Source organism: Callionymus lyra, chromosome 5, assembly GCF_982586985.1.
Source record: "Callionymus lyra chromosome 5, fCalLyr1.hap1.1, whole genome shotgun sequence".
NCBI lineage: Eukaryota > Metazoa > Chordata > Actinopteri > Syngnathiformes > Callionymidae > Callionymus > Callionymus lyra.
Window position 1 is genome coordinate 240,356 of NC_141822.1, and position 13,250 is coordinate 253,605.

At 43.2% G+C, this 13,250-nt stretch overlaps 1 protein-coding gene across 1 annotated transcript; it reads right to left on the bottom strand.

The window, feature by feature from the left end:
* Nucleotides 1-1,153: 1,153 nt before the first annotated feature.
* sowahb (sosondowah ankyrin repeat domain family member B) lies at nt 1,154-7,306 on the bottom strand. The gene is made up of 5 exons (XM_087790378.1): nt 6,454-7,306; nt 5,353-5,469; nt 2,953-3,302; nt 2,558-2,745; nt 1,154-2,392 (listed from the first exon to the last, which is right to left on the bottom strand). Exons 1-5 carry the CDS (start codon nt 7,193-7,195, stop codon nt 1,951-1,953), a joined length of 1,839 nt encoding a protein of 612 aa, XP_087646504.1. The 5' UTR covers nt 7,196-7,306; the 3' UTR covers nt 1,154-1,950.
* Nucleotides 7,307-13,250: the final 5,944 nt, after the last annotated feature.

Sequence of the window (13,250 nt, forward strand, 5' to 3'; positions counted from 1 at the left end):
GCAGACTCTAGATGCAGTTGCACAGTGAGCGTCGACAGAGGGCGCTGTTGCCAAGATGCCAGTGAAGACGTTATTTTAATTACATGTAAAGTATATTTTAGTGTAAACTTCAAGCCTCTTGTTTAGAATCAACAAAACAACATGTGTTTTAATTTGACTTTCATTATTATTTTATTTTTATGAATTATTGTCTGTATTGCTATTTGGAAAACAATGTATAAAGTTCTATGATAAACATGGAATAACAGCTCCCTCTAGTGGTCGTTCACTTGAGATGTTCCTGTTCCAACACACGTCAAACACACACTTCGAACACACACACACTCAAACACAAACACACTCGAACACACACTTCAAACACACACGTCAAACACACACGTCAAACACACACTTCGAACACACACACACTCCGAACACACACGTCAAACACACATTTCGAACACACACACACGTCAAACACACACACACACGTACACACACGTCAAACACACACACACACGTCAAACACACAAACACAAACCAGACACGCGTCAAACACACACACACACACGCGTCAAACACACACACACACGTCAAACACACACACACACACACGTCAAACACAGACACGCACGTCAAACACACACACACAAACCAGACACACGTCAAACACACACATGCGTCAAACACACACACACACACGTCAAACACACACACACACACGTCAAACACACACACACACATATGTCCAACACGTCCACACACAAAGGCGTCTCCACAGAGACGTGTTTCTTCAGCAGCAGGAAGTGAAGAACAAACACGTTTGAACAAGTTTGTTTGAAGATGTTTGTCTTTATGTTCGGATCCTTGAAGGTAAGGTAAAGGTAAGGGTAAGATAAGGGTAAAGCAATGATTTGTTACGTTTACAGCGAAACACGAGTTTCTTTGAACACGTTTTACTTCGTTCAACTGTTTGAGATTAAATATATTTGAACAAACATGGAATTATTTGATATGACGTCTTTGACACAGAAACACAACAAGTGTGTGTTGTGTGTTGATAAGTGTGTGTGTGAATCCAGAGAGAGAATCATCTCTCTCCTTCTCCTTTCGTTCCCTTCCTTTCATTCTCTCTCCTTCTTCTCTCCATCATGTGTTCAGAGATCATCTCAAGTGACGTCATGACAGTTTTATTCAAACATGAACAGAAACATTAGTCACTCCAGGTGAACCACAAGGCACAGTGTTAGGCCTGAAGCAAACTTGATTGACAGACGATGCTCTGACCATGCGACCAGATGAGGCGTGTTTAAGGAAAGCAGAGGAAGTAGAACTTTTTTCCAGGTCACGGGTCCAAATGATCTTCTCTCAGACACCAGACTTCTCCAGTGCATGAACATTATTAAACATTTCATCATTTTCTCATTAAACAAATACTGAACATTACGTTTCTTTTGTCAAAAACTCAACTTTATCTCGAGTCTCGTACGAACCAACACTTGATCGACATCAGCTGAAGAACCGTCAAGAACATCCTTGACATCAGCTGAAGAACCGTCAAGAACATCCTTGACATCAGCTGAAGAACCGTCAAGAATATCCTTGACATCAGCTGAAGAACCGTCAAGAACATCCTTGACATCAGCTGAAGAACCGTGCTAGAACATTCTTGACATCAGCTGAAGAACCCTGCGAGAACATCCTTGACCTCAGCTGAAGAACCATCAAGAACATCCTTGACATCAGCTGAAGAACCCTGCGAGAACATCCTTGACCTCAGCTGAAGAACCATCAAGAACATCCTTGACATCAGCTGAAGAACCGTCAAGAACATCCTTGACATCAGCTGAAGAACCGTCAAGAACATCCTTGACATCAGCTGAAGAACCGCGCGAGAACATCCTTGACATCAGCTGAAGAACCGTGCGAGAACATCCTTGACATCAGCTGAAGAACCGTGCTAGAACCTCCTCAGAAGGACGAGTCGGACTTGGGATCCAGACGGAGTCCGAGCGAGCGGTGTTTGAGGAACGCTGCTATGGAAGACGATCGCTTGACTTTGGTCCCGGAGACGGTCAGCGGTCGTTCTCCGGAGGCGCTGGACATGTAGTGTCTGCGGCGGCGGCGCCGAGGCTGGATCACGGGCAGAGATGCTGACGCTCCGTCCTCTTGATTCCCAGCCTGGGCCGGAGCTCCCAACATCTGCAGGACGTCTGGAGGAGCATCTCTGCTGAGGTACTGCCAGGCTCTCTTGCCCGACGTGTCCCGGAGCCTCACGTCCACGTCGAACTTCTTCACCAACAACCTCAGCATGTTCTTGTGGTTGTGTATGGCAGCGATGTGTAGAGGCGTGTGACCACAGGTGGACCTGGAGTTGACGTCCAGGGTCAGGCCGGCCTTCTCTACACCGTACCTGTGAAATATATTAGTAATATTTTGTATATAATAGTAATAGTAATATATACATATATATGTTATAAATACATGTATTATTATTTCAATACAACGTTCCATGATTACAGATCTTCTCCAGGACACCAGTGATTCAGAAGGTCAGAGCTCAGGGGTCAAAGGTTACCAGAGCGTGTTGAGGACGCGATGGTCTCCATGTTTGGCGATCCAGTGCAGGACGGTGAAGCCGGAGATGAAGTCGCGTCGGTTGAGCAGCGACGAGTCTTCTCGGAACAGAGAGTAGATGTCGGGCCACGACCCTGACGCCGCCTTCACCAGCCACACGTGCTCGTGGCGCTCCAGGGGCACCAGCGACTGCAGAGGTCAGAGGTCACAGTCACGCCAACGTGACTTCGTTATACATTTAAAATCATCATAACAATGAGTTTCTATTTGAATGTAAACATGTTTAAAATGGATGAAAAAAGATCATATATATTGACTTTAATGATATTTTTAATTCAACAAAACTAACTCCTTCAATGTAGAAATGAAACCATTAAAAAAGTCATGTGATCAGACCTGCTTGGCTCCGCCTTCCCGAGGAGCCGAGGTCGCGACCTTTGCCCCCGTCAGCTCGGCCAGGTCGGCGGCGCTGCGGCTGCGCGGCGGCGTGGAGCAGGACGACAGCGAGGAGGACGACAGGTCGTACCTCAGGCTGAGAGACGACGAGATCATGTGGAGGCGGTTCAGACGAGCCTCGCTGCCCCCGGGTCGGCCCGCGACCTCCTCGGGCAGCAGGTCAAGGTCGGCGCCCAGACTGCGACACATACGGTTCCGGAGTCTGGAGGTGAGGCGCCGTGACAGCCCGGCGTGCTGTCGCAGAGGCGGCGAGGGGGCGGAGCCTTCGCTGGACTCATCGCAGAGGTCACCTGCAGGAGTGCAGAGGTCAACAGCAGGAGTGTAGAGGTCAAAAGCAGGAGTGCAGAGGTCAACAGCAGGAGTGCAGAGGTCAACTGCAGGAGTGCAGAGGTCAACAGCAGGAGTGCAGAGGTCAAAAGCAGGAGTGCAGAGGTCAACAGCAGGAGTGCAGAGGTCAACAGCAGGAGTGCAGAAGTCACCTGCAGGAGTGCAGAGGTCAACAGCAGGAGTGCAGAGGTCAACAGCAGGAGTGCAGAGGTCAACAGCAGGAGTGTAGAGGTCAAAAGCAGGAGTGCAGAGGTCAACAGCAGGAGTGTAGAGGTCAAAAGGAGGAGTGCAGAGGTCAACAGCAGGAGTGCAGAGGTCACCTGCAGGAGTGCAGAGGTCAACAGCAGGAGTGCAGAGGTCAAAAGCAGGAGTGCAGAGGTCACCTGCAGGAGTGCAGAGGTCAACAGCAGGAGTGTAGAGGTCACCTGCAGGAGTGCAGAGGTCAACAGCAGGAGTGCAGAGGTCACCTGCAGGAGTGCAGAGGTCACCTGCAGGAGTGCAGAGGTCAACAGCAGGAGTGCAGAGGTCAACAGCAGGAGTGCAGAGGTCAACAGCAGGAGTGCAGAGGTCAACAGCAGGAGTGTAGAGGTCAAAAGGAGGAGTGCAGAGGTCAACAGCAGGAGTGCAGAGGTCACCTGCAGGAGTGCAGAGGTCAACAGCAGGAGTGTAGAGGTAAGTAAGTAAGTAAGTAATATATATTTATATAGCGCTTTTCGAGACCAGGGTCACAAAGCGCTTAAACAATCAAAACAATACTCAAAACAGTACATACTTCAAAGATCAAGATAATACTGAGAACAACACAGGAGTTCGAGAAATTCAAGGAAAAGCCTGCACAAATAGAAACGTCTTAAGATGTTTCTTAAAGGAGTCAGTAGATCATCAAACACACATGTTTCTTGAAGGAGTCAGTAGATCATCAAGCGTAAAGAGAGAGAAGATCGTTCCAAAGCTTAGGAGCAACAGCCTGAAAAGATTTCTCTCCTCTGGTCCTGAGCCGTGTGCGTGGAACCATAAGTAGATTCTGATCCACAGACCTCAGAGCCCGAGCTGGGGTGTAAGGCTGGATCAGATCAGTGATGTAAGGAGGAGCCTGACCATGAATAGCTCTGAAAGTAAGAACCAGAATTTTAAAGTTGATCCTGAAAGAAACTGGCAGCCAGTGAAGAGTTTGAAGGAGAAATGTGAGTTCTTCTACTAGAGCGGCTCAGAGTTCTGAATCAACTGCAGACGAGACGATCCTTCTTGTTAAGACATGAAAACAAACTGTTACAATAGTCCAGACGAGAAGAAACAAACGCATGGATTACAAGCTCCAGATCATGTTGTGACAGCATTTTCCTAAGTTTAGAGATTTTTCTCAGTTGAAGGAAACAGTTTCTGGTCAGTTTTCTTCAGTGTTGAACAAGAGACATGTCTTTATCAAATACAACACCCAGGTTTCTCAGGCTCAGTTTGACAGACTGACCTAAGTCACTCAAGTACTGACTCAACCCTGGAATCTTATCATCAACAATCACCAGAGTTTCAGTTTTGTCCACATTAAGCTGTAGAGTGTTTTCACTCAGCCATTGTTTGATTTCTAGCAAACAATTGACTAAGCTGTTCAGCCTTTGGGGCTCAGTTGGGTCAAAAGAGCAGTAGAGCTGGATGTCATCAGCAAAAATGTGATAAGAAACATCTGGAAATCTCTGAATGATTTTACCAAGGGGAATCAAGTACAGCAAAAAAAGCAGGAGTGCAGAGGTCAACAGCAGGAGTGCAGAGGTCAACAGCAGGAGTGCAGAGGTCACCTGCAGGAGTGCAGAGGTCAACAGCAGGAGTGCAGAGGTCAACAGCAGGAGTGCAGAGGTCAAAAGGTCACATCCATGCATTTCAACCTCGCGTTCATATCTTCAAGGGTCTCATCAATAGTTAGTTAGTTAGTTAACGATCAACGCACGATGATGATATCATTACTTTGATGGACTCACGATTCAAAGGTCAGAGGTCATCAAGGGTTTTGACTCTCACCTGTGGACTGGTGCCAGTCCCGCCCAGCAGACCAGGGCTGGTCGCCATGGAGACGCTCTGATGAGAGATGACCACGGTGAGATCTCTGGAGGAGATCCTGGACTCGAGCGTGTCCACCTGGAGATGAACGTGACATCATCAATAATCAATATTGAATCATCCGTCAATCATCAACAATCAAAGATCAATCATCAATATTGAATCATCCATCAATCATCAATAATCAAAGATCAATCATCAATATTGAATCATCCATCAATCAAAGATCAATAATCAATATTGAATCATCCATCAATCATCAATAATCAAAGATCAATCATCAATATTGAATCATCCATCAATCAGCAATAATCAAAGATCAATAATCAATATTGAATCATCCATCAATCAGCAATAATCAAAGATCAATAATCAATATTGAATCATCCATCAATCAGCAATAATCAAAGATCAATAATCAATATTGAATCATCCATCAATCAGCAATAATCAAAGATCAATAATCAATATTGAATCATCCATCAATCATCAACAATCAAAGATCAATAATCAATATTGAATCATCCATCAATCATCAACAATCAAAGATCGATAATCAATATTGAATCATCCATCAATCATCAACAATCAAAGATCAATAATCAATATTGAATCATCCATCAATCATCAACAATCAAAGATCAATCATCAATATTGAATCATCCATCAATCATCAACAATCAAAGATCAATAATCAATATTGAATCATCCATCAATCATCAACAATCAAAGATCAATAATCAATATTGAATCATCCATCAATCAGCAATAATCAAAGATCAATAATCAATATTGAATCATCCATCAATCAGCAATAATCAATATTGAATCATCCATCAATCATCAACAATCAAAGATCAATAATCAATATTGAATCATCCATCAATCATCAACAATCAAAGATCGATAATCAATATTGAATCATCCATCAATCATCAACAATCAAAGATCAATCATCAATATTGAATCATCCATCAATCATCAACAATCAAAGATCAATCATCAATATTGAATCATCCATCAATCATCAACAATCAAAGATCAATAATCTTTCATCCTCACCTGTCAAGACCTGAAGGTCATCGTAGCTGTGGTTGAGACCTCTGGGGTCAGAGGTCAAGGGTGGGGATGACGCTGAGAAGACGCTGCTGTAGCTGGACTCTGACCTTTGACCTGGACTCGCCTCGAGAGGGTCTTCCTGGATGACGATCTGAGGCGGGGCTGTCTCGGGGGGGCGGGGCTCCTCGGGGGGGCGGGGCTTCTCTTCTTCATCTTCATCTTCATCATCATCATCATCTTCATCCTGAGACACCGCACTCTTGTAGCTCTGTCGGTGTCGAGCCCTGCGCGCGTGCACGTGACCCGGGTCTGCACGGACAGTGACGTCATCGGCCCCGAACCCCACCGTCTTCCGGTCTGCAGTTTGAGTGGCAGGTGCTCTCGGGCCGCAGGGTTCAAAGTTCAAGTTCGTCTGGACGTCGTTGTTGTTGACGAGGATTCCCGCCACAGGGAGCACGGTTTTGCTGACCGGGTGAGCCGCCGGCGCGGGCGGTGTCTCGCGCCCCGCCGGACTCGAGCTCGCGACCCTGAACCTCCTCCTGAGGACCACGTGAGAGACCCCCTCCTCCTGCCGCACCGTCGCCACGGTGTTGACGAACTTCTTGAAGAGCGCGCGGTTCCGCTGCTGGTCATAATGTTCCCGCAGGAAGGACCGGAAGTGAAGCAGCAGCTCGGAGTTCTTCACAGAACCTCCGCGACTCTGAAGGAAGTCGAGGACCTCGTCCTGGCTCAGGTGCGCGGCCATCCTGGACCTCCTGGACCTCCTGGACCTCCTGGTTCTCCTGGACCTCCTGCTTCCTCTGGACCTCCTGCCTCTTCAGGACCTCCTGCTTCTCCTGAAGCTCCTGCTGCTCTTGACGCTCGCTGAGATTTAAGCCCCGCCCACTGCAGGTATTTAGCGTCACCTGCCTGAGGCAAATGGCCTCTGAAGGATTTCTGACAGAAGGAAGTATTTAGTTAAGAATGTAAAAGTAGGTCATGTGTACTTTTGTCAACATCATGACGTCATTTAATCTTCCGATCATTTATCTGATCAAAGAATCACTGACCTGTCAATCTAGTGACTCCAGACGTGATTGATTCAACTTTGTGATTGATTGATTGATTGATTGATTGATTGATTGATTTAAATAATCCCAACACTAGTATTAAAGTAGTTTTATTATTACTATTGTAATACTGTTATTAATGTAGTGTTATTATTACTATTGTAATACTGTTATTCATGTAGTGTTATTACTACTATTGTAATACTGTTATTCATGTAGTGTTATTATTACTATTGTAATACTGTTATTAATGTAGTGTTATTAATACTATTGTAATACTGTTATTAATGTAGTGTTATTAATACTATTGTAATACTGTTATTAATGTAGTGTTATTATTACTATTGTAATACTGTTATTCATGTAGTGTTATTATTACTATTGTAATACTGTTATTAATGTAGTGTTATTAATACTATTGTAATACTGTTATTAATGTAGTGTTATTATTACTATTGTAATACTGTTATTAATGTAGTGTTATTAATACTATTGTAATACTGTTATTAATGTAGTGTTATTATTACTATTGTAATACTGTTATTAATGTAGTGTTGTACTGAAATCTCTAAACTTAGGAAAATGTTGTCACAACATGATCTGGATCTTATAATCCATGAGTTTGTTTCTTCTCGTCTGGACTATTGTAACAGTTTGTTTTCATGTCTTAACAAGAAGGATCGTCTCGTCTGCAGTTGATTCAGAACTCTGAGCCGCTCTAGTAGAAGAACTCACATTTCTCCTTCAAACTCTTCACTGGCTGCCAGTTTCTTTCAGGATCAACTTTAAAATTCTGGTTCTTACTTTCAGATCTATTCATGGTCAGGCTCCTCCTTACATCACTGATCTGATCCAGCCTTACACCCCAGCTCGGGCTCTGAGGTCTGTGGATCAGAATCTACTTATGGTTCCTCTCACACGGCTCAGGACCAGAGGAGAGAAATCTTTTCAGGCTGTTGCTCCTAAGCTTTGGAACGATCTTCTCTCTCTTTGCTCTTGATGATCTACTGACTCCTTCAAGAAACATCTGTGTTTGATGATCTACTGACTCCTTCAAGAAACATCTGTGTTTGATGATCTACTGACTCCTTTAAGAAACATCTGTGTTTGATGATCTACTGACTCCTTCAAGAAACATCAGTGTTTGATGATCTACTGACTCCTTCAAGAAACATCTGTGTTTGATGATCTACTGACTCCTTCAAGAAACATCAGTGTTTGATGATCTACTGACTCCTTCAAGAAACATCTGTGTTTGATGATCTACTGACTCCTTCAAGAAACATCAGTGTTTGATGATCTACTGACTCCTTCAAGAAACATCTGTGTTTGATGATCTACTGACTCCTTCAAGAAACATCAGTGTTTGATGATCTACTGACTCCTTCAAGAAACATCTGTGTTTGATGATCTACTGACTCCTTCAAGAAACATCTGTGTTTGATGATCTACTGACTCCTTCAAGAAACATCTGTGTTTGATGATCTACTGACTCCTTCAAGAAACATCTGTGTTTGATGATCTACTGACTCCTTCAAGAAACATCTGTGTTTGATGATCTACTGACTCCTTCAAGAAACATCTGTGTTTGATGATCTACTGACTCCTTCAAGAAACATCTGTGTTTGATGATCTACTGACTCCTTCAAGAAACATCTGTGTTTGATGATCTACTGACTCCTTTAAGAAACATCTGTGTTTGATGATCTACTGACTCCTTCAAGAAACATCAGTGTTTGATGATCTACTGACTCCTTCAAGAAACATCTGTGTTTGATGATCTACTGACTCCTTCAAGAAACATCTGTGTTTGATGATCTACTGACTCCTTCAAGAAACATCTGTGTTTGATGATCTACTGACTCCTTCAAGAAACATCTGTGTTTGATGATCTACTGACTCCTTCAAGAAACATCTGTGTTTGATGATCTACTGACTCCTTTAAGAAACATCTGTGTTTGATGATCTACTGACTCCTTTAAGAAACATCTGTGTTTGATGATCTACTGACTCCTTCAAGAAACATCTGTGTTTGATGATCTACTGACTCCTTCAAGAAACATCAGTGTTTGATGATCTACTGACTCCTTCAAGAAACATCAGTGTTTGATGATCTACTGACTCCTTCAAGAAACATCTGCGTTTGATGATCTACTGACTCCTTTAAGAAACATCTGTGTTTGATGATCTACTGACTCCTTTAAGAAACATCTGTGTTTGATAATCTACTGACTCCTTTAAGAAACATCTGTGTTTGATCATCTACTGACTCCTTCAAGAAACATCTGTGTTTGATCATCTACTGACTCCTTCAAGAAACATCTGTGTTTGATCATCTACTGACTCCTTCAAGAAACATCTGTGTTTGATGATCTACTGACTCCTTTAAGAAACATCTGTGTTTGATGATCTACTGACTCCTTTAAGAAACATCTGTGTTTGATGATCTACTGACTCCTTCAAGAAACATCTGTGTTTGATTATCTACTGACTCCTTTAAGAAACATCTGTGTTTGATGATCTACTGACTCCTTCAAGAAACATCTGTGTTTGATGATCTACTGACTCCTTTAAGAAACATCTGTGTTTGATGATCTACTGACTCCTTCAAGAAACATCTGTGTTTGATGATCTACTGACTCCTTTAAGAAACATCTGTGTTTGATGATCTACTGACTCCTTTAAGAAACATCTGTGTTTGATGATCTACTGACTCCTTCAAGAAACATCTTTGTTTGATGATCTACTGACTCCTTTAAGAAACATCTGTGTTTGATGATCTACTGACTCCTTTAAGAAACATCTGTGTTTGATGATCTACTGACTCCTTCAAGAAACATGTGTGTTTGATGATCTACTGACTCCTTCAAGAAACATCTGTGTTTGATGATCTACTGACTCCTTCAAGAAACATCTGTGTTTGATGATCTACTGACTCCTTCAAGAAACATCTGTGTTTGATGATCTACTGACTCCTTCAAGAAACATCTTAAGACGTTTCTATTTGTTCAGGCTTTTCCTTGAATTTCTCGAACTCCTTTGTTGTTCTCAGTTTTATCTTGATCTTTAAAGTATGTACTTTTTTTGAGTATTGTTTTGATTGTTTAAGCGCTTTGTGACCCTCGTTTCGAAAAGCGTTATATAAATAAATATTACTTTCTTACTTACTTACATTAAAGAGAGGAAATGAAAAAATCTTACCACCTTTCGTTGAGGTCTGGACAGACGGCAGCGCTGATGTGTCGTCATGCTCTTCAGCGAGAGGAATGTCGATCAAACATTGATGACGTCCGATGACGTCAGAGTTGTTCCGAGCGATCGCGACTGCACGTCTCATCCTGACCTGAACTCCAGACCGACTCCATCTCTTGTGGAAATCACCCGAGAGATCAAACGATATTCCACAGAGTCGAGTCGATGAGAAGCGGAGCCGGAAACATATTCACCGGACGTTGGTAACGGTCGCGGTTATAATCTTCTATCGACTCTGATGTTGAAAAGAGCATCACGATCATAGATCCGAGATGCTTGAGACATATCTTAAGTGATATGAGCATAATATCCGGACAAGTAGTCGTTAAAACGACTGTTTTTGGCAATTATTGCAGGAGCTCACGTTTCAAGCAGCCGATCAAAGGCTCCCTGGAAGTGTTATTACTACAATTGTAATACTGTTATTAATGTAGTGTTATTACTACTATTGTAATACTGTTATTAATGTAGTGTTATTACTACTATTGTAATACTGTTATTAATGTAGTGTTATTATTACTTTTGTAATACTGTTATTAATGTAGTGTTATTACTACTATTGTAATACTGTTATTAATGTAGTGTTATTAATACTATTGTAATACTGTTATTAATGTAGTGTTATTAATACTATTGTAATACTGTTATTAATGTAGTGTTATTACTACTATTGTAATACTGTTATTAATGTAGTGTTATTAATACTATTGTAATACTGTTATTAATGTAGTGTTATTAATACTATTGTAATACTGTTATTAATGTAGCGTTTTTATTACTATTGTAATACTGTTATTAATGTAGTGTTATTAATACTATTGTAATACTGTTATTAATGTAGTGTTATTATTACTATTGTAATACTGTTATTAATGTAGTGTTATTACTACTATTGTAATACTGTTATTAATGTAGTGTTATTATTACTATTGTAATACTGTTATTAATGTAGTGTTATTACTACTATTGTAATACTGTTATTAATGTAGTGTTATTATTACTATTGTAATACTGTTATTAATGTAGTGTTATTATTACTATTGTAATACTGTTATTAATGTAGTGTTATTAATACTATTGTAATACTGTTATTAATGTAGTGTTATTAATACTATTGTAATACTGTTATTAATGTAGTGTTTGTCACGGGTGGAACTCGGCAGGAGACCCAGAAGCGGAAGTGGACAAAAATCCTCAGAGCAAATGTTCGAACAAAAGTCTTTTAATATTCCAAACGGTCGGAAAGGACCGAAACAAAAACAAATCAGGAACTCGGGACGAAGGCAGGACGCGGCTGGAGATCGGGATCTCAGATCCGGAACTAAAACAAAAGAGGAAAAAGACTCACGTGAGCAAAACAAGGCGCTGACAACGTCAGGGGTCTTCAGGGAAAAGTACATAGGTAACACGAGCAAGGAGAATCTACGAATGCCAACCTAGTCTGGAAACTCAATTCTCTGGCGAGTTCTTCAGGTCCGCGACGCTCCTTTTCTGTGGGAAGAACCCGCCATTCAATCACCCCCAGCCGCGCACCTGCCAGCGTCTGTCAAGACACAAAATAAAACACGAACCAAAACAGGAAACAGACTACAAAATAAAACAGGAAAGCACCAAAACATGACAGTACCCCCCCCTCTAAGTAGCGCCTCCAGGCGTTCTACCCGGTCTTTCCGGGTGCTCCCGGTAAAAGTCTCGGAGGAGGGAGAGGTCCAGGATGAGTGAGCGGGAGATCCAGGAGCGCTCCTCTGGACCGTAGCCCTCCCAGTCCACTAGGTACTGGAAGCCCCGACCTCTGCGGCGAACCTCCAGGATCTTGTGGACCTTGTACGCAGGGTGATTGTCAATGATGAGCGGAGGAGGTGGAGGCTCGGCTGGCGCACTGAGAGGACTGGTTGAGACGGGCTTCAGGAGAGAGACGTGGAAGGTGGGATGGACCTTGAGCGACGGAGGGAACTTGAGGCGCATGGCCGTGGGATTTATGATCCTCTCGATCTCGAACGGACCTACGAACCTGGGGGCCAGCTTACGGGATTCCACTGGAAGGGGGAGGTCCCGGGTGGAGAGCCAGACCTTCTGGCCAGGTGAGTAAACGGGGGCTGGCACACAGTGCTTGTCAGCGAGGCGTTGATTTCTTGTAGCGGTGCGTGATAAGGCCGCCCTGGTCTGGTGCCAGACAGATCGACAACGTCGTAGGTGGGCTCGAACTGAGGGAACCGCTGCCTCCCTCTCCTGAGAGGGGAAGAGAGGTGGTTGATACCCATACGCTGCCATGAATGGTGACCTCCCAGTGGCAGATGAAGTTAGGGAGTTGTGAGAATACTCCACCCAGGGGATGTGCTGACACCAGGAGGCCGGGTGACGAGCCGACACGCAGCGTAGAGCTGATTCCAGGTCCTGGTTGGCCCGTTCCGTCTGGCCGTTGCTCTGCGGATGGTACCCCGACGAAAGGCTAGCCTTAGCCCCCAGGGATCTACAGAAGGCTCTCCATACCTGCGAGGA